Source organism: Moschus berezovskii, chromosome 15 (genome assembly GCF_049115385.1).
Source record: "Moschus berezovskii isolate FMDL1 chromosome 15, NW_MosBer_1.0, whole genome shotgun sequence".
Lineage (NCBI taxonomy): Eukaryota > Metazoa > Chordata > Mammalia > Artiodactyla > Moschidae > Moschus > Moschus berezovskii.
Window position 1 is genome coordinate 25,690,621 of NC_142474.1, and position 22,424 is coordinate 25,713,044.

The following is a 22,424-nucleotide window of genomic DNA, read 5'->3' on the forward strand; positions in this document are numbered from 1 at the left end:
GGGCTGAGTTAGGGCCTCCCTGTCAGGGGCAGGAGAGGAGCCAGAGTCCCCTCAGTGGCGGGGAGAGATGCTGTGGCTTTCCCTCCCGCTCTGCTTTGTCTCTTCGCCTGTCTCTTCTCTTTGTTTCTTTCTTCCTCTCTTCCTCCCTCCCAGCCCTCCCCGCCCTTTTCCTCATCCTAATCCCTTCTGATGGAGACCTGATGGTCCAGGCTGTCCTTTCCAAAGGGTGCGTCCAGGTGGAGAAATGCCAGGATGTGACCAAAGATGTCCCCATCCTAATCCTTATAATCGGAGACACTCCCTTATGTGGCAGGAAAGCTAAAGTTGCAGAGGGATGTGATGCTGCCAATCAGCTGACTTTCAGACAGGGAGATTGTCTGGACTCTGACTGTCGATGGACCAATGTCCCCACTATGTATGTGCGGGTGTGTGTGCGTGCTAAGTTGCTTCAGTTGTGTCTTACCCTATGAGCTCCAGCCCGCCAGGCTCCTCTGTCCATGGATTCTCCAGGCACTAGCGCGGCGGCGGGAGGCGCCTCCGCCCCCTCCGGAGACGCAGGGCCGCGCTAAACTCTCGCGGCCTCCGTCACCCGCTCAGCTCCTTGCCTTAGGCGAGGAGGCCGGCTTGTGGGGTTGAGTGGCCCGAGCGGAGGGCGCGGAGAGCTCAGGGCGGCGACGACGACGGCGTTGATAGCGGCGGTAACAACGGCCTCAGCGGGCGGGGAAGATGAAAGGTAGCCGGATCGAGCTGGGAGATGTGACACCACACAATATTAAACAGCTGAAGAGATTAAACCAGGTCATCTTTCCAGTCAGCTACAATGACAAGTTCTACAAGGATGTGCTGGAGGTTGGCGAACTAGCAAAACTTGCCTATTTCAATGATATCGCAGTGGGTGCAGTGTGCTGTAGGGTGGATCATTCACAGAATCAGAAGAGACTTTACATCATGACACTAGGATGTCTGGCACCATACCGAAGGCTAGGAATTGGAACTAAAATGTTAAATCATGTCTTAAACATCTGTGAAAAAGATGGCACTTTTGACAACATCTATCTGCATGTCCAGATCAGCAATGAGTCTGCAATTGACTTCTACAGAAAGTTTGGCTTTGAGATTATTGAGACAAAGAAGAACTACTATAAGAGGATAGAGCCCGCAGATGCTCATGTGCTGCAGAAAAACCTCAAAGTCCCTTCTGGCCAGAACGCAGATGTGCAAAAGACAGACAACTGAACAAATCGCAGATGAACTTTCTTGCACTTGCTTGTCGCCAAATAAAAGAGAGGCCCATTGAGTCCCCGCCCCCTTTTCTTTTAAAACTTTCCCCCTTCCTTATTCTTACTTTTCCTCCTTTCAAAACTTGCTTCCCTTTCCTCGAAAAGTTTTGAACTTTTAAGGACTTATTAATCATGTTTGATTGTTTTAGTTTTTTTTTATTTTTGTGAGGTGGTTTGATTGTAGGAAGGAGAAGGTATAGATCGGTTTAGTTTCACAGTTAAGATATATATGGCCCCAAAAATTTGAGTCTCAATTTCCATTATTTCTGTTTAATGTCCTGCTTTCACATTGAAGGGCAGAGCCTACAAAATATTGTATATTTCAAAGGACAAAAAGAAGCAGCAGCAATATCTTGTTCTCTAACTCTTAGACAAGTTTAGTGTGTTTGTGGTACTTTGGGTTTTTAAAGATTTTGTGGGATACAAATCCCTATACATTGCCTTCACTCCACCTTTTGTCCTTCTGAGTATTATCTCAGGAGTTGGGCCATTGTTATCCTTGTAAGAAATACTGAGCTTATTTTGTTCTGTTAAGCAATTATTTCTTCCTTCCTTGCTGGTGGCTGAAGGTGGGTGGGACAGTTTGAATCGGTAGTATTAGACTTTGGTCTCAGTATGTGAGTTAAACTGCTTTTTGCTAATGAGTGGGCTGGTGGTTAGCAGGTTTGTTTTTCCTGCTGTTGATTGTTACTAGTGGCATTATCTTTTAGCATATGGGCTGGTGAGATTAATTTTTTTTTTAATATCCCAGCTAGAGATATGGCCTTTAACTGACCTGAAGAGGTTTGTTGTGATCTGCTTTTTTTCTTCTGTTGTTTTTCTTCAGTAAACCCACAGTAGTTGGTCAGACCTTAAATATGGAGTTTATGTCCTTTATAGGTCAGTGCCCTTAAATAAACCTGAAGTAGGTATTGTCTCCTGGACATACAAAAAAATACCTAAATGGAAGCTTAGATGGATTTGTGGCACAATAAATGCATTTAGTGTCAGCTAACTCAGACTGTTAGAAGTGTGGCCACTGAGCACTTGGTTTTAGAGGGAAGAATACCTAGACAGTATTTTTGAGAATCACCTGGCTGTGCTGTCGCTTGTCTGTTGGCGAGCATCGCAGATTTGCTTACCTTCTGTGCCTGTGATGCTGAGTTTAAGGATTTGTGGGAGGGAGAATTATTAAACACGTTGCTTCTGTTCTTGGGAAAAGTAGAAGTCTAGAAGTGTTAATAACGCAAATGTCACTGTGACCTCCTGTACTGACAGGACTGGTTTATGCCAGATCATTTTCTGGCACTTAGGGAGTGGCTTTGATGGGTCAGTAACTTTCTGTAAGATAGAAGACCTCTAAAATTTTCAGACTTTCCTCCATAATCCCATCTCCAATATTCAAAATTTTCTACATTGCCAATACCAGTGGCCTAAGAAATGTTTTCATTAGACTTAAAACAATGCACAGAGCTTGAATTTTCTGTCATTTGACTTTAAAAAGAAGGTTGATTCATAACATTTATCCTCTTGTGTAAATTCTGGCATAAAAGTTTCATCTCTTCAAACACACTGAATGAGAAATTTATTTTATACAATGTTTATGCACATCTTATAATCTTAAGTTCTTATTTGAGAATGTGAAAATGCAAGGTACAATAGACTTCGACAGTCTTAGTTGAGTGCCAAGAATAATATAGAAAAGGAAGATAGTTGATGAGTGAGTTCATAGAGTTCTAATCTTAAGACAGTAAAAATGTAGAAAGATCTTGCTGGTTTCTTGGGTATCAGTTTCTTAAGCAGTCCAAATCTAAGCTTAGAAGAAAAGTTTAGCATTGAGCACCTTTACCTTCATGGATAAGCTTCAGCTTGCTCTTGCCAAGAGAAGAATGCTTGAGTTACAGAAGGCAAGATTAGTTTGAAGAATTCAGTCTTTTTGTAAACTTCAGATGTCAAAATAGATTTTGATATATAAATGAGTTTTGTGAGATGACACTGCCTCTATTTCTATAACCATTTCACTTGGACTATCTAATCAGTCCTATGAATGTATCCCTAAATGTGGTTAATGAAAACCGAATAGCTGCCTCATGACAATTAAGTACATATTATTTATGGAGGAAAAAATATTAAATTTTGAATTGAGAAAAAAAAAAAAAAAAGAATTCTGGAGTGGGCTGCTTTCCCTTCTCCAGGGGATCTTCCAAACCTATGGATTGAAACTGGATCTCCTGCATTGTCAGGCAGATTCTGTATTGTCTGAGCCACCAGGGAAGCCCTCCCCCCGTCTGCCCCCTTCCCTCCCCCACCCCCCCACAATGCCATCACAAAATCCTTTAAATGGAGGCAGGCGAGTCAGTGTCAGAGGGAGAAAAATAAGCCAGCCTTTCCTGGCTTTGAAGGTGGAAGAGGCCGTGAGTCACGGGATTTTGGTAGGCTCCAGGTGCTGGAAGAGGCAAGTATAAATGGATTCTCTCCGAGAGCCTCAGGCATCTCACTGCCCAGATTTGAATCCTGGCTCTGTGAGGCCTGGGTTGTGTTTCTTAACTTCACTGTGCCTTGCTTTCTGTAATGATGGCATTTCTCCCAGGGATGGTTGTGAAGATGTGCGATCATGAGTGTAAACCCCTTGGACCAGGAGTAGCCCATTGCCCATGGGCTCCTGATAATGACTTCCAGATTTTTAATTTTCCCCCAAATACCACCTTCTTCACAGACAGTGGCTGAGCATGTTTGTAGGTGGGAGACATAAGGAAAAATTCAGGCCCTACTAACTACTCTGATAGGTGTCCTTGCAAAACCATGGCTTTTCTATGAGAAATTTTGTCATGAAAGATGGCTGTCTCACCGTCTAAGTCAGATTTAGGGAGCCCCATGCTGTGAGCTGTGCTACTTAGAAATATTGTTCATTATGAGGTGGGTCATGTCATTTGGTAAGGAATTAAATCCCCTGTCAAGTAAATGTATTGCTATTAGTTTGAAAGAATGGTCTTGGATTTTCACTTCTTTCAAAATAAAGCCCGGGGAAGACAAAAAGGACAGGTGGAAGTTATAGGTTAAGTTTTTCGTATGTGCTTGTAAAATTGCAGGATGTATGTGAATGAAGACAAACATGGTAATATGAATATTAGCTTAAGCTCACTGCAAGAGGGCCACTTTCCTTATTTTTTAAAAATTATAGTTGATTTACAAATTTGTGGTAGTTTTAGGTGAAGCATGCCACTTTTAAATTCATTTTTTAAAAATAAAAAATACTTAAAAAGAACTTTACAGTACTGCATTGGTACATAGAAAACACGATCACTTGCCAGAAACAAGAATAATCATCATCATTGTTATTAGTGACATTTTGAGCGTGTATTCTGTGGTGAGAGCTGCCAGAATGCTTCATAAACTGTGACACGTCCATCTCGTCACGGATGTTACTCTGTGATGCTGGTACCATCATTCCCATTTTACAGATGAAGAAACTGAGGTTAACTTCTTTCAATCTGCTCATAATAGGGGTCTCCAGTGAGGACATGAAGATTACTTGAATTCACCTTTTTAATGCACCTGAATTGCCACGTTCCCCTCTCCTCTTCCGTTATTCCACTCAGATCCTGTTCCTCCTGAAAACGTTAGAAGCTTCCTCCAGCATCACTCCCCACCCCCTAGCCTAGGCTAGTGAATGCCTTCTCTCACCCCCAGCATTGCAGCTGTGAAGCACCCACCACATGTACCTTCCCCACTACCAGACAGAGCTCGTCAAGGGCAGAGACAGAATCCGCCCCCCCCCGCCCCCTCCACGCCACAGCCCTGGCGCACAGTAAGTGCTCAGTAAACCCTCGTTAAAGAGATGAGTGAATGAACAAATCAAAAGCCAGAAGTGAATTCAAAGTCCAGCACAGCTGAGGTTCCCCACCCATGGGCACCTGGATGATTAAGACAGTTCCTGATTTTGGTTTTGGTAGTGACCTGTCCACTTTAAGGTGGAGCTACTCTGAGCCTCATTTTCTCGTCTACACAATGGGTGACAGTAGAATGGGGGCTGTTATAAGGATCAAGTTCATATTTTAGATTAAAACAGAGACTGGCACAGAGCAAATGCTCAAAACTGTTAATAACAACATTATGTGTGATCACTATGTATATGATCTACTTCTATGTATCATAATTATGGCAAGCGATAGTGGTTCTATCCACTGTAGTGTTGTGAAGTTCTATTTAGAAATAAATGAATTTGATTTTTTAAAAGTGAGTTTAAAAGGGCTTCCCTGGTGGCTCAGTGATAAATAATCAGCCTTCCAATGCAGGAGACACAGGTTTGATCACTGGTTTGGGAAGATCCCACATGCGGTGGAGCAACTAAGCCTGTGCATCACAGCTATTGAACCTGTGCTCTAGAGCCTGGGAGCCACAGCTACTGAGCCCACGTGTTGCAGCTGCTGAAACCCGTGTGCCCTAGAGCCCTTGCTCCGCAACAAGAGAAGCCACCACAATGAGAAACCTGAGCACTGCAGCGAAGAGTAGCCCCTGCTCTCCGCAAACAGAGAAAGCCTGTGCAAAAATGAAGACCCAGCGCAGACAAAAATAAAAGAAATAAATAAAACTATATATTTAAAAAGTAAGTTGAAAATAACTTTCTGTGCAGTGGCACCCAGATAGGGTCCAAATCCTGAGGTGGTATCAAACAATGGGTTAACATGACCCACAGGGTGATGGTGACTCAGTTGGAGGCAGCTTTTAGAATCTGTACCCTGGTCATTTGGGCCTCCCAGGCGGTGCTAGTGGTAAAGAACTTGCCTGTTAATGCAGGAGACATAAGAGACCTGGGTTCGATCCCTGTGTCAGGAAGATCCTCTGGAGGAGGGCATAGCAACCTACTCTAGTATTCTTGCCTCGCGAATCCCATGGACAGAGGAGCCTGGTGGGCTACAGTTCATAGGGTCGCACGGAGTTGGACACGACTGAAAGACTTAGCATGCACATGAACCTTGGTCCCTTGGACATGTGGCGTGGGCGAGGGTGTCAGTGTAGAGGCTGAGGCTCTTTGGAAAAACCTGAAGATGCTTTGCCAAGGACCCCGATGCTCTGCCACCCTGGGCTTCCCCGTCTTATCTGCTCTGAATGTGTGGCCTCTACCCCAGACCCCGGCTGGTATTTTTAGCACACAGGCACCCTGCACTGCCTCCTGCACTCTGACCAAATTTAGAAATCACAAGAGGTCTTTGCACTTCCATGCCCTCGGTAGGAGGTATGGATGAAAAGGCCCCCAGCCCCAGCCCCTGCCAGTCCAGCTAGAGCAAACCCCTAACCTGTACCGACTGCTGAGAAGCCCAAGATTTATCTCACGGTGAGAAGCAGCCAGCTGCAGAATCACAGCTGTGTCTGGGTCTACTTCTGCAGAAACAAAACAACCCCCATGTGTATATGTGTCTGGGACTGCTTAGCCTCGGCGGGGCATGGGGCAGACTGCGAACTATGGGAATGGGGGAACCAGGGGGAGAGTGGGTTAGGGGCTGGAGTTAGAGCCTGGGAGGTGAGTAACTCTGTCCTTATGCAAAGCTTTGTATTTATTGTTTAAAACAAGTATGGATTACTTTCAAAATTTGAAAACATCGAACACCAAAAAATTTAAATATATCTCAAGATTGAAAAATCCCAAACTGAATGTTTATATGGGTTTTTACAGTTAGCAAAGGGCTTTTGTGGTTTTGTGTGATGGACCCTCATTCTTTTGGACAGCTGGACATCCTCTCTCCATCTCCTGATGCCTGTTAAATGTGCCAGGAGCACTATTGTTCCGGACTTTGGTCCACTGGATGCTGACTCCACTCCCAGTTCCAGGAAGGAGGCATGGCCAGGGATGACCAATCAGAGCACTGCATGGCCTTGGTGCTTTAGGGCTAGATCTCACAGCTCGCAGGGAGGTTACTGCAGACACTGCTAAGCTTGGAGAACCCAAGACCCTCTGCTTAAGAGCTGCTATGGAACCTCTCACATGAACCAATTCATTTCTGTCGGCTGAGCTTGTCTGAGGCTTGTCTGAGTGGCGATTGGGTCAGCACTCCAGTGAATCCACACAAAATGATGGCTGAATTGGCAGGAATTTTGCATATCATTTGTGAAACATGGGCAACATTAAAACTGAATTGTATGAACTTATCATTAAATGAGTTATATTAAAAACAAAGGTAATCAATACTTAGCACTTCAGTTCAGCTCAGCTCAGTCGTGTCCGACTCTTTGTGACCCCATGAATCGCAACACGCCAGGCCTCCTTGTTCATCACCAGCTCCCGGAGTTCACCCAAACTCATGTGCATCGAGTCGGTGATGCCATCCAGCCATCTCATCCTCTGTCGTCCCCTTCTCCTTCTGCCCTCAATCCCTCCCAGCATCAAAGTCTTTTCCAGTGAGTCAACTCGTCACATGAGGTGGCCAAAGTATTGCAGTTTCAGCCTCAGCATCAGTCCTTCCAATGAACACCCAGGATGGATCTCCTTTAGAATGGACTGGTTGGATCTCCTTGTAGTCCAAGGGACTCTCAAGAGTCTTCTCCAGCACCACAGTTCAAAAGCATCAATTCTTCGGTGCTCAGCTTTCTTCACAGTCCAACTCTCACATCCATACATGACCACTGGAGAAACCATAGCCTTGACTAGACGGACCTTGGTTGGCAAAGTAATATCTCTGCTTTTTAATATGCTGTCTAGGTTGGTCATAACTTTCCTTCCAAGGAGTAAGCGTCTTTTAATTTCATGACTGCAATTACCATCTGCAGTGATCTTGGAGCCCCCAAAAATAAAGTCTGACACTGTTCCCACTGTTTCCCCATCTATTTCCCATGAAGTGATGGGACCAGATGCCATGTTCTTAGTTTTCTGAATGTTGAGCTTTAAACCAACTTTTTCACTTTCCACTTTCATCAAGAGGCTTTTGAGTTCCTCTTCACTTTCTGCCATAAGGGTGGTGTCATCTGCGTATCTGAGGTTATTGATATTTCTCCCGGCAATCTTGATTCCGGCTTGTGCTTCCTCCAGCCCAGCATTTCTCATGATGTACTCTGCATATAAGTTAAATAAGCAGGGTGACAATATACAGCCTTGATGTACTCCTTTTCCTATTTGGAACCAACCTGTTTTCTCTCCCTAAGTATTTAACTACATTTTACTATTTTTAAAGAATGTTTTTTGATGTGGACCAGTGAAAAAATGTGTTTATTTATTGGCTGTGCCTGGCCCTCGTTGCTGCATGGGCTTTTCTCCAGCTGTGGGTACTCCGTAGTTGTGGTGCACAGGCTTCTCACTGTAGTGGCTTCTCTTGCTGTGGGCCATGGGCTCTAGGGTGCATGGGCTTCAGCTGTCTCGGTTCCGAGACTCTAGAGCACAGGCTCAATAGTTGTGGTGCATGGGCTTAGTTGCTCTGCGTGGCATGTGGGACCTTCCTGGCCCAGGGTTGGAACCTGTGTGTTGGCAGGTGGTTTCTTTACCACTGAGCCACCAGGGAAAGCCCTGATGTGGACCATTTTTAAAGTCTTTATTGAATTTGTTACAGTATTGATTCTGTGTTATGTTTTGCTTTTTTGGCCCTGTGGCATGTGGGATCTTGTCTCCCCGAGCGGGGATTGAACCCATACCCTCTGTAGCCCTGCAGTGGAAAGTGAAGTCTTAGCAACTGGACCAGGAGGAAAGTCCCTCAGTACACTTTACCATTATCCATGCCCTTGGGGTATTTATCTCTGTTGCCTCTGTGCAGTGTAAATGCTTTGGACAGTGTTTGCCTCTGTGTCTCCCTGCTCCATACATAGGGAGTCAGGCTGGTAGCTTGAAACCCATCATGGTTGGGAGTATTCACACCATGGAAATTGGCAAGTGCTGCAAATGGGGCTACCCCACCCCAAATTGTGGTTGAACGTTTGCCAGTATAGTGCTGTAAGGAGGTCTGATAACACATGCGGGGCCCCATCTGCTCTTCAGGGACCCCAAGTACCAGGAAGGAGGGGTTGTAATCATCCTTGGAGCAAGATTCACACTTTGGTTTCACCAGCATCTAGCGCGGACCATTTATGTGGGTTGATTGACTTGAGGCAATTGGGGTCCAAGGTCACCTGGTGGTAGGGTAGGATCCTGAGCACAGACTCTGTGCCTCACCCTGGAATCAACCCTTCTTGTCCAGTCATCTCTGACCCCTGGAGGACTGAGAGGCCCAGCTGGTAGTTGAGCTCAAATGCTCGGCCTAAGGCAATGAAGAAGACTCTGCCCTTCCCAGCGGCCCTAAAGCTCTTTATTCTGAGTACCCATTTCTTAACAACTTGCAGCTTTGCAAATTGATTTTAGCAAGTGATGGGTGCAGCATTTAATAACACGAGGTCTCTAAAGATTGAGGACACGAGGAGAAGCAGGTGGCAGAGGATGAGATGGTTGGATGATATCATCGACTTAATGGACATGAGTTTGAGCAAACTTCTGGAGATGGTGAAGTTCAGGGAAGCCTGGCATCCTGCAGTCCATGGGGGTTGCCAAGAGTCAGACATGACTGAGCAACTGAACATCAATATGGCTTTTCAAAATACACAAAGCAAAAACTGAAAGGATAGACAAATCCACAAGTCTGGTTGACCTCAAACTCTTCTCTAAGTTATTGAAAAAACAGACAAGCAATCAGTGAGGATAGAATAGACCTGGATGGCACTGCAGTGATGTGACCTAAGTGATGCATTAGAACAGGCCACTCAGTAACAGGATACACAGTTTTCTCAAGTGCCCATGGAACTGTCACCAAGGCAGACCGTATTCTGGGCAACCAAACAAACCCTAACAAATTTAAGAGGAATGAGAGCATATAGTGTTCATTCTCTGACCATAAGGTAATAAATCTAGAGTTCACAAACAGAAAGGTACATGGAAAATTCCCAAATATTTAAAAATTAAATGTACTTCTAGGTCAAAGTGGAAATCTCAAGGGAAAGTAGAAAATATTCTGGACTGACCAAAAATAAGAATATATCAAGATTTGTAAAATGCAACTAAAGCAGTGCTGAGAGGGAGTTTCATAACGTCAAGTGCTTATGTTAGAAAATAAGAAACATCTCAAATGAATTATCCAAACTTCTACCTTAAGAAGCTAGAAAAAGAATGGCAACTTTAGGCTGAAGGAATGAAATTATAAACATAAGTGCAGAAAGCAATGTAATTAAGAAAACATGAAAGAGAAAAATTAATGAAACAAAAATCAGACTATTTGAAAAGGCCAACAAAATTGATAAACCTCTAGCCAGACAGATAATAACAAAAAGAGAGAAGATAAACATTAGCGATATTAGAAATGAAAGAGAAAATGTTGCTAAAGGCTCTACAGGCATGAAAAAGATAGTAAGGAAAGGTAGCAAACAATGTTATGACCTAAAATTTGACGGCTTGGGTGAAATGGACTAATGCCTGAAAGACCTAGAAAACCAAAACTCACTCAAGAAGGAATAGTTAACGATAGTTATTATAGACATGGAATGCATAGTTAAAACTTTCTAGCAAAGCAAGCTCCAGACCAGATGTCTTCACTGGTAAATATTACCATTCAAGGAAGAAATAATCCTAATTCTACACAAATTCTTCCAGAAAATTGAAGAAGAGGGAACACTTCCCAACTCATTTCTTGAGACCTGCTGCTGCTGCTAAGTCGTTTCAGTCGTGTCCGACTCTGTGTGACCCCATAGATGCCAGCCCACCAGGCTCCCCCATCCCTGGGACTCTCCAGGCAAGAACACTGGAGTGGGATGCCATTTCCTTCTCCAATGCATGAAAGTGAAAAATGAAAGTGAAGTCGCTTAGTCGAGTCCGACTCTTCGCGACGCTATGGACTATAGCCTACCAGGCTCCTCCATCCATGGGATTTTCCAGGCAAGAGTACTGGAGTGGGGTGCCATGCCTTCTCCATTCTTGAGGCTAGAATATGCTGATACCAAAGATATTAGAGGAAAAGGAAACTATAGGCCAGTATTGCTAGTGTACATAAATAAAAGAATCCTCAGCAAAATATCATGGGGTCAAATCCAGCAAATATAAAATGTATAATACATCATGACCAAGTGAAGTTTATCCTGGAATGCAAGGCTGTTCATCACTGGAAAATCTGTCAATGTAATCTAAAACATTGGCAGATATAGACAAAGCATATAATCATCTTAATTGATACAGAAAAAGCATTTGACAAAATTCAGTACTCATTCATGATTAATTCTCAGCAAACTGATATTAGGAAGAAATGTCCTCAATGCATTAAATGGCATCTACAGAACATCTACAGCTAACATCTTAGTTAATGGCAAAGGGTCGATCCTCACCCCCTAAACTGGGAACTGGACAAAGTTGTCCACTCTCACCACTCCTATTCAGCGTCACAGTGGAGGCCCTCACAAGTGCAATGAGGCAAGAAAGTAAAACCTAGATTGGAGAGAGGAAAAAAAAATAATCATTCTATTTGCAGATGGCATGACTGTCTATTTAGAAAACACCAAGGAATCTACAAACAAATTGCCAGACTGAATAATAAGTGAGTTTAGTAAGGTTGCAGGATACAAGGTCAATATATAAAACTCAGCAGTATTTCTCTGTACTGGCAATGAACAGTAGGAAATTGAAATTCTAAAAACAGCACAATTTACAATAGTACCAAAAAAAGAGAAAAATCTCACCGAAAACTGAGTATAAATTCCAACGTCTGTGCAAGATCTATACACTGAAGTCTATAAAACAATGATAAATGAAATTAAAAGCATAAACAAGTGGAGAGAGATACTGTGTTCATGAATCAGTGCGTGTTCTCTTAGTTGCTCCGTTGTGTCTGACTCTTTGCGACTCTGGGGACTGTAGCCTGCCAGGCTCCTCTGTCCATGAGATTCAGAAGACTCAATATTGTGAAAGTGATAGGTTCTTTAAAGTCTGTAAATTCTTCCCTTCCAAAATGTACTTTTTGTCCAACAAAATGTATGAATTTGTACATCTTTGGTACAAATCAACAAGTTGGTTTGTAAATTTACATGAAGAGGCAACAGATCTAGAATAACCAAAACAATTTGGGGAAAGAAGAACAACTTTGGAAGCCTCCCATTTTCTAATTTCAATGCTTACTATAAAGCTACAGTAATCAAGACAGTGTGGTACTGATGAAAGCCTGGATCAGTGGAACAGAGTGGAATCCAGAAATAGATTCCACATGTGTGGCCAATTTACTTTCAACACAGCTGCAAAGGGAATTCAATGGACAAAGGATAGTTTTTTCAACAAATGGTGCTGGAACAATTGGTCATCCATGTGTGAAAAAAGAAACCTTGATCCACACCTTGCATCATAAACAAAATTTGACTCAAAATAGATCCATGACTCCCATGCAAAGCATAAAATTACAAAACTTCGGAACTAAACCTAGGGGAAAATAAATCTTTGTAATGCTGCATTATGCAAAGATGTCTTAGCCAAGACACTGAAAGAATGATTCATCCCAAGAAAAGGATAAATTAGACACCATCAAATTAAAAGAAAAACCTACTCTTCGAAAAACACTTTTAAGAGAATGAAAAGAGAAGACAGAGAGAAAATACTTGCAAAGCATATGTCTGATAAAGAATCTGTGTTCAGAATCTATAAACTCTCAAACTAATTGAAAAAATGGTTAAAAGATTTGACCAGATATTTCATTAGAGAAGATGTGTAGATGGCAAATAAGTCTATGGAAAGGTTTTCAGACTCACGAGTTATTAATAAAGTACAAACCAAAACCACAGTAAGATATCACTATACCCACTAGGACAGCTTAAAACAAAACCAAACAAACCCCGATAATACCAAGTGACGGCCAGGATGTGGGGTGACTTGACCGCTTCTGGCTGGTGGGAATACAGGTGCGTCCACTTTGAGAACTGGTTTGGTAGTTTCTTACCAAGGTAAACAAACATCTGTCTTATGACCCAGAGATCTCACCTCAGGAGAAATGAAAATATAGATTTGCACAAAACCTGTACACAAATGTTTTATAATAGCTTTATTCATAATCTACCCAAAGTGGGAACAACTCAAATGCCCTTGACCTGGTGGATAGAGAGGCAAATTTTGGAATAGCCATACAATGGATTACCCCATAATAAAGATAAATTAACAAATAATCTAGGAAACAGTAAGGCTAAATCTCAAAGTCATTGCCTTGAATGAAAGAAGCCAGACTCAAAAATATAGTGTATTTGATTAGAAACATGTGATTCCATCTATAGGATGTTCTGGAAATGGTGATTGTCGGGGCAGAAAGGAAACGGTTTTTGCTGTGGGCCAGGAGCAGTGTAGCAACAGAGGAGCACTGTGGGGGTTGGGGTGGTGTTTACATGACCATTCTCTTGTCAAAACTCAGAATTGTGCATTTAAAAGGGGGACTTTTATTATTTGTAAGTTATACCTCAAAAATAAAAAATATGTAAAAAAATATAGTGTTGGAAAATAGCACTGAGAATTCTATCTGTATCATGTAGATAAAAAGTTGTGATCAGTAAACTAATTTCAATTTGGCCAACGTTTGAAGGCTCCATATTTCCATGACTAATTTCTGATTCTTCAAGAAAAATTTTTTTAAAGATGCTTACTTACGTTTATTTATTTTTATTTATTTATTTTTACCATACCATGAAGGGTGTGGGATCTTAGTTCCCTGACCAGAGATAGAACCCATGACCCCTGCAGTGGAAGTGCAGAATCTTAACCACTGGACCACCAAGGAGGTCCCTTCAAGAAACTTTTTAAAGTCAAAATTTTAAAAGAATGTGAGCAAGTATCTGTCTGTACCTACCTGTTCATCCATCCATCCTGACGTTATCCTACCTGTTGCAATACATGGTAAGGATAATTTTTAAGAAGATCCAGCTCTTCTTATTCTGAAATGGGTCTGTGTTATTACTCCGACACAGGGCAAAGGCAGTCAGACCAATGCATTTTCAAATGTCCATTCTCTACATGACATGTTTACCTTCAGCCTGGTAGAAACTCCTGTGCGGTCAGCAGACCCTGACTCTTACTGCTGTCTCCCTCCCCTCGTGCTCTGCCACCACGAAACAGAGGTCCCAGGCCACCTGAGTGTGGGATCTCAGTGCTGAACCACGGGGGAGGCCCAGCAGACTCCAGAACCCAGGTCACCTGTCACTTCCAGATCTCTGTCTCCTTCTGTTCCCAGGGGCGCAAAAGCCAGTTGCAGGCCACCAGAGTGCTGCCGAGGTGCCCTTTGGGGGCTAGAACCATGCAGAGCAAAACCCTCAGGTCCTGGTACTGAAAACATCTTCAGTTTTTCCGACATCGGTGAAAGCACGGAAGCAGCGCAGCCTGGAGGGCAGGTGACGCCGAGCTGGCTCAGCCACAGCACTGCCAGTGGAAAATGCCAGTTCTTGGTTGTCACTCAGGGCTGCTCACTTCGTGTGCCGGGGTGTCCTGTCTGGGAGTCTGTGATTTTCACAAGCCCCTGGACAGTCCCAGCGCCCAGAGAGTTTTCTGAACTCTGTGATCGAGGGCCTTGAAGGAGCAGGGACTCCGCCCCCGCCCCCAGGACAGGATCAAGTGACAAGTGTGTTGTGCGGTGGCACTCGAGGAGGGGACCCACGCTGGCCAATGGGGGACCAGGTGACCAGAGCAGCGAGAAGCACACACTCCCCCCACTCCAGGTGACAGGTGATGCTGTTCCAAGTGGGACCCAGGCCCTCTGCACAGACAGGCTGCCTGCTGAGCAGAAGCACCCCCAGAGAACTGGGGTGTTGCCTGCAGACACAGGCTCCAGTCCAGGCAGGGCCATCAGCTGTCCTCACTGCCCGCCTACAGCTTCGGCCACTCCATCTATTCCCGAGGACACCCTCCCTCCACCCCTCTGCCTCTTCCAACAGAGGCGCTGGGCTCCCCCTGCCGCTTGTGACCAAGTCCTGATAACAGGACTTTGATTTCGTGCTGGAGCTTCCAAGGGAATTCAGTTGGGTTCATGCTATTATGAACAGCTTCAGGATCACATCCTCAAATCCAGGCACACAAAGTTGAAAAAAGAGCGCCAGCAATTGTCACACCAGGTGACACTTTGGCCTCCAGGGCTCCTCGCAGCGAAAATCATTCCAGAGATTTCACTGCTAAGTTGGGCATGTCCGCTAATAAAACTCAACTTCTGCTCCTCTGAAAGACTCCTACTTTCAAATATTAGCTTCTTTATTTAGGGAGTTGGCAACAGGCTTGATAACAACACTCCACAGCCAGGATGGAAAAAACCTAACTGTTCCTGTATTCCATTTAAAATTGATTTTTGACGCCTGGGGCAGCTGTATTTAAATCTTGCTACACCAGCAGCAAACTCGGGCATGCCTGTGTCGTGAAAGGTTTTTATTTTTTTCTGCTTAAGACAAATTATTTAACTGACAAAATACTCTTATGTCGTAGAAAAATCCTAGAATCCCTTTTAGAATTGTTTTGTCAGTGTTCACCGACGATTCCAATGCCATCAACCGGCTACTCTCATTTTTAAGGGGGTGAAGCGGTTCTCATGCTTTAAAATACTAGATGGGCTTCTTGCTACAAACAGATTCGTGTTTAGTTTTCAGATGGTCATTAAGTGAAAGGGCTATCTCAGAAAAGGTTAAACACAGCTTTTCCGATTGAATTAGTGACCAAAGCTGATGGACTTAAAGTACTTCATTTTCTAGTGCACTGTTTTCTGTTATTATCTTCCTGATGTTGGTAGTTCAGGCACTGGGATATAATTATAATAATTATCAGGATGAGTCTTTTAATCAGCGACCTTTGGACTCATCTACAAACTGTCACCCTTCATTAACAGGAAATGACATCACGTTCCAGCCGAGCCATTTGGCTGCTACACAGGGCAGTATTCTACCACGACAGCTATTTGCAGCCATCCTATCTCGTCTCCTGTGACTGGCTCCTAGCCACCGGGGCTCAATAAAGAGTTTTTCTTTTCCTTTACTGCATTTTTTGTCTCAACAAGCACGGTGAGCATCCCGTACAGTAGTTAATCTGCAACTGCTCAGAAAAACAAGCACATGTGTCTTTTGACATCCTAAATTGCGCTTACTATAAAAGACAATGATTTATGGAAACAAGGCTTATAATCACAGCCATGCCTTGGAAATGATACAAAAGCTACTTAAGTCACACCCGGAATGAGGCTGCCTCTTAAGATCTGTTTTATCTGATACACCCCATTAAAAGTAAAGTGCAAATAAAGATGGGGAAATGTAGAAATAGTTGGTTTGATAAGCCAAAGGTCCTAAGGCTTTTCATTGAACGTGTTTAAGTTCAATGCTGTTAAGTCCTTAACTGCCCGCTAAAAGGACTGATTGCTATAAAGGATACATTTCCAGGGACTATTCAGTGAGATTATCAAAGGTCAACCAAAAGCATAACATTTATACAGTAAGTGCCCTACTGACGAACGAGTTCTATTCTGAGAGCATGTTCATAAGTCTAACAAAGTTAGTTTAGATAAACAACTAACACAATCAGCTATATAGTACTGTACTATAATAGGTTTCTAATACTTACCACACAAATAATACATTAAAAAAACACTTTAAATCTTACAGTACAGTACCTTGAAAAGTACAGTAGTACCAGCTACATCACTACTGCTTTAACCCTTTCTTCCAGACATCTTGGTCTTCCCTGGTGGCTTAGACAGTAAAGAATCTGCCTGCAATGCAGGATACCTGGGTTGGGAAGATCCCCTGGAGGAGGAAATGAACCTACTCCAGTATTCTTGCCTGGAGAATTCCGTGCACAGAGGAGGCTGGTGGGCTACAGTCCATGGGGTCTCATGACTGAGAGACTAACACTAACTGGACATCCTAGACTTGAAATAAAGATACTAAACTACTGTACTCTATGCAGTACTGCACAGCAATGTACACAAAACCCAATCACTTGTAGAGGGTACCTGGGGTACGTGATAAAGTACCCCAGACACGTGAGCTAACTTACATGATTGGACGTGTGAATGCAGGTTCACGTCTTTGAAAGTTCCCAGGTTTGTATGTAGGGGCCTTACTGTCCTGGAAATAATGCCTGGAAAATAAGAAATTCCTGCCATTTTCATAAGGCTATTGAACTTTCTAATATAAGCCGCTTGCTTTCCATCAGGGTTAACCCCCTTGCGGTACCAACTCTTTCAGTTGTTGCTGTTTGTTATTTAGTTGTGTCTGACTCTTTGAGACCCCAACAGGCTGTAGCCTACCAGGTTACTCTGTCCATGGGATTCTCCTGGCAAGAATACTGGAGTGGGCTACCAGTTCCTTCTCCAGGGGATATTCCTGACCCAGGGATTGAACCCAAGTCTACTGTGTCTCCTGCACTGGCAGGCAGGTTCTTTACCACTGAGCCACCAGAGACTAACCTCAAACAATAGAGGCATCAGACAAGCCTCAGGTGTGTTTAAAAAGCATCTCTTATATAATAAAACTGTTGTCAAACAAGGCTGCAGTTTGAACACCCTTGCCTCCAAACAGAGACATTAAATTGTGCAAGAGGCATGCATTCCAGAATAATTTCCTGCTGGATCTCACAACTACTTAAAGCAGAAGTGTGCTGAAGGCGGTCTCTCTCCAGGCATCCTGACTCCAAGCCCACGAAGTATCTTCTCTTCCAGGTCTGGGAAAGGCCCCTGTCTCACTGAGCAAAGGGCCAGAAACCCTCCTGTTACTATTAAAAGACACACAGCTTTTTATTCATTTTTCTGTACGGTACGAAAGTGATCAAGCGAATCACCAAGACTTTTTTGTAACTTGTGTTTTGTTAACTATCTCCAAGAACTGGAGTCCAGCTCCATGTTTGAAAAGCAAGAAACTATCGCCCTCATGTGGGCACTTGTGTCATTGCTCTGGCCACAGAAGTCAGGCTTTGGGAATTTTTCCTTTGAGAAAAGTTGTTGGGAATCTGGGCACATAAGAGAATCTAAGTCAGGCCTCTGAACTTTATTCTACCAAATAGCTCATACAGGTGGTATATGTTCAAGACTCTGCAAGTAACCTACAAAAAATACTGTTTCCAGGAAGTTTTTGATGGTGTCTACAGCGATCAATGCAAAGAAATAGAGGAAAACAACAGAATAGGAAAGACAAGAGATCTCTTCAAGAAAATTAGAGATACCAAGGGAAAATTTCATGCATAGATGGGCTCGATAAAGGACAGAAATGGAATGGACCTAACAGAAGCGGAAGATATTAAGAAGAGGTGGCAAGAATACACAGAAGATCTGTACAAAAAAGATCTTCACAACCAAGATAATCATGATGGTGTGATCACTGACCTACAGCCAGACATCTTGGAATGTGAAGTCAAGTGGGCCTTAGAAAGCATCACTATGAACAAAGCTAGTGGAGGTGATGGAATTCCAGTTGAGCTATTTCAAATCCTGAAAGATGATGCTGTGAAAGTGCTGCACTCAGTATGCCAGCAAATTTGGAACACTCAGCAGTGGCCACAGGACTGGAAAAGGTCAGTCTTCATTCCAATCCCAAAGAAAGGCAATGCCAAAGAATGTTCAAACTACCGCACAATTGTACTCATCTCACACGCTAGTAAAGTCATGCTCAAAATTCGCCAAGCCAGGCTTCAGCAATATGTGAACCATGAACTTCCAGATGTTCAAGCTGGTTTTAGGAAAGGCAGAGGAACCAGAGATCAAGTTGCCAACATCCGCTGGATCATGGAAAAAGCAAGAGAGTTCCAGAAAAACATCTATTTCTGCTTCATTGACTATGCCAAAGCCTTTGACTGTGTGGATCACAATAAACTGTGGAACATTCTGAAAGAGATGGGAATACCAGACCACCTGACCTGCCTCTTAAGAAACCTGTATGCAGGTCAGGAAGCAACAGTTAGAACTGGACATGGAACAACAGACTGGTTCCAAATAGGAAAAGGAGTACGTCAAGGTTGTATATTGTCACCCTGATTATTTAACTTATATGCAGAGTACATCATGAGGAACGCTGGGCTGGAAGAAGCACAAGCTGGAATCAAGATTGCTGGGAGAAATATCAATAACCTCAGATATGCAGATGATACCACCCTTATGGCAGAAATAGAAGAGGAACTGAAGAGCCTCTTGATGAAAGTGAAAGAGAAGAGTGAAAAGGTTGGCTTGAAGCTCAACATTCAGAAAGCTAAGATCATGGCATCTGGTCCCATCACTTCCTGGGAAATAGATGGGGAAACAGTGGAAACAGTGTCAGACTTTATTTTTTTGGGGTCCAAAATCACTGCAGATGCTGATTGCAGTCATGAAATTAAAAGACGCTTACTCCTTGGAAGGAAAGTTATGACCAACCTAGATAGTATATTAAAAAGCAGAGACATTACTTTGCCAACAAAGGTCCGTCTAGTCAAGGCTATGGTTTTCCCAGTGGTCATGTATGGATGTGAGAGTTGGACAGTGAAGAAAGCTGATCGCCGAAGAATTGATGCTTTTGAACTGTGGTGCTGGAGAAGACTCTTGAGAGTCCCTTGGACTGCAAGGAGATCCAACCAGTCCATTCTCAAGGAGATAAGTCCTGGGTGTTCATTGGAGGACTGATGCTAAAGCTGAAACTCCAATACTTTGACCACCTCATGAAACGAGCTGACTCACTGGAAAAGACTCTGATGCTGGGAGGGATTGGGGGCAGGAGGAGAAGGGGACAATAGAGAATGAGATGGCTGGATGGCATCACCGACTCAATGGACATGGGTTTGGATGGACTCTGGGAGTTGGTGATGGACAGGGAGGCCTGGCATGCTGTGATTCATGGGGTCGCAAAGAGTTGGACACGACTGAGCTACTGAACTGAACTGTTCAATACCAACTGGACTTACATTTTTCAAACAAGTTTCTTTTCTTTTTAAACTCTTTTATTTTACATTGGAGCACAGCCGATTAACAGTGCTGTGATAGTTTCAGGTGGATAGCAAAGGGACTCAGCCATACATATACGTGTATCTGTTCTCCCCAAACTTCCCGCCTATCCAGGCTGCCACATAGCTCTGAGCAGAGTTGATTACCCATTTTAAACACAGCAGTGTGTACATGTCAATCCCAAACTCCCAACTATCCCTTCCTTCCATCCTTACCCCCGGCATCCATTATCAAACACGTTTCTTATCTGTTCTTTTTAAATTAAATTAAATACATTTTAGTAAAATATATGATACGGAATTTAGCATCTTAACCATTTTAAGTGTGGAGTTCAGTAGGGTTCATTACATTCACTTTGCAACCAATCTCTAAAACCCTTCTTGTCTTCCCAAACTGAAACTGTCCCCATTAGACAACACTCACCTGCCCCCTCCCCCTAGCTCCTGCAAACCACCATCTTACTTTCTGTCTCTGTGAATTTGACTCCTCTAGGAACCTCACATGAGTGAAATCAAACAGTATTTGTCCTTTTATCACCGGCTTATATCACTAAGAATAATATCTTCAAGGTTCATCCACCTTGTAGCAGGTGTCAAAGTTTTCTTCCTTTTTAAGGCTGAATGATATTCCACTGTACAGAGAGACCACATTCGACTTCTCCATTCATCTATCCGTGGACATCTGTGTTACTTCCACTTTCTGGCTATGGTGAATAGTGCTTCCATGAACACAGGTATACAAGTATCTCTTCAATCCCCTGCTTCAATTCTTTTGGGTCTATCCCCAAAACTGCTGAATCACGTGGTAATTCAATTTTTAATTTTTTGAGGAACCACGATACTGTTTCCATAGCATCTAGCATCTGCACCATTTTATACGTTCACCAACAATGCACAAGGGTTCCAGTTTCTCCATCTTCTCATCAGGCGAAGAAAACAGTTTTTAGAACCGTCATTCACACATAACAAAAGACAGCAAATTTAAGTCAATTCATTTTATTGAGTTTTGCAAAAAACATCTTTAAACAACAGTCGAAGAATAAGAAAGTATTACAGAAGTTCAAATAGATCCAATTGTAGCATACAGCAGAGCATGGGATTTAAGTCTTATTGTGTGATTTCAATTAATTCACTGTCATAAAATGAATATACTGTCTTTCCTGCTAGGAAACTGCTTCCACATGTTCACCTTACATGGGCCTTCTGAACTTGGGGTATTTTAACAGCAGATCAGCATTTTAAGAATTTGAATTTAGTTAATTAGATGGGAGAAATTCTTTTACAATGTGTATGTACATCAAATTGTTTATCAAGTCATCACAAGGTACACTTTAAAAACCTTACAGTTTTATTTGTCAATTGTATCTCAATAAAGCTAAAAAAAAAGAATTTAGGGCCTATCAATGATTTTAAAATATGTGGGGGAAGAGTTCACAGCAAAAGCAGTTGCTGAACTAAGAAGAAAAATATGACTCAGTATAAAGCTGTTCTTGTTTAGTTGCTGTCATGTCTTACTCTTTGCAACCCCATGGACTGCAGCCCAACAGGCTCGTCTGTCCATGGGATCTCCACGCAAAAATACTGGAATGGGTTGCCATTTCCTACTCCAGGAGCTCTTTCCCACCCAGGGATTGAACCTGAATCTCCTGCATTGGCAGGCGGGTTCTTTACCCTGAGCCACGTGGGAAACCCTCACTATAAAGATAGGTACTAGTTAATTTTAAGTAAAAGAGGCATTTCATGTGCTACTCAAATGTGGGAAAATTCAATTGGCAAAAGAGAAATACTCATTATAGGAAGCTCTAAAAAAGTACACATTCTTTACAGGTACACATTCGCATTATTGGATTTTTATGTTTTTTCTCTGCCAATTATTTAAAAAATATAAACAAAGGTTTTAGCAAAACAAAAGGGTGACCAATTGATCTAGTAATTAATAAGCAATAATGGAATGTAATGGGAAGGAGGGGTTTCATACATGCCAAAGAATGACATGAAGAAAGAATACAAAATCTAAAATCTAGTCTTGCTCATCAACTAGAATAAAAAATTTACTTGTTTAAAGTTTCTTATTTCTATTCAGTTTTTAAAATAACATTAAGATATTTCATGTTGAATTTAAAACTAACTAAAAGCATTACATTTTATTATATTACATTAAATTTAGCCTTAAATTTTATGGAAAATTTATTTTTATTAAAAAATGGACATAAAAGTAATCTTTAATGTTAAAACTCATAATATCGGAAATATCATGTGTGTGTACAATG

At 42.6% G+C, this 22,424-nt stretch overlaps 1 protein-coding gene across 1 annotated transcript; it reads left to right on the plus strand.

Annotated features, from left to right (window-relative positions):
• Positions 1 to 516: 516 nt before the first annotated feature.
• LOC129561633 (N-alpha-acetyltransferase 50) lies at positions 517 to 1,297 on the plus strand. Its single transcript, XM_055434369.1, has one exon. The coding sequence runs from the start codon at positions 727 to 729 to the stop codon at positions 1,234 to 1,236; it is 510 nt and encodes a 169-aa protein (XP_055290344.1). The 5' UTR covers positions 517 to 726; the 3' UTR covers positions 1,237 to 1,297.
• Positions 1,298 to 22,424: the final 21,127 nt, after the last annotated feature.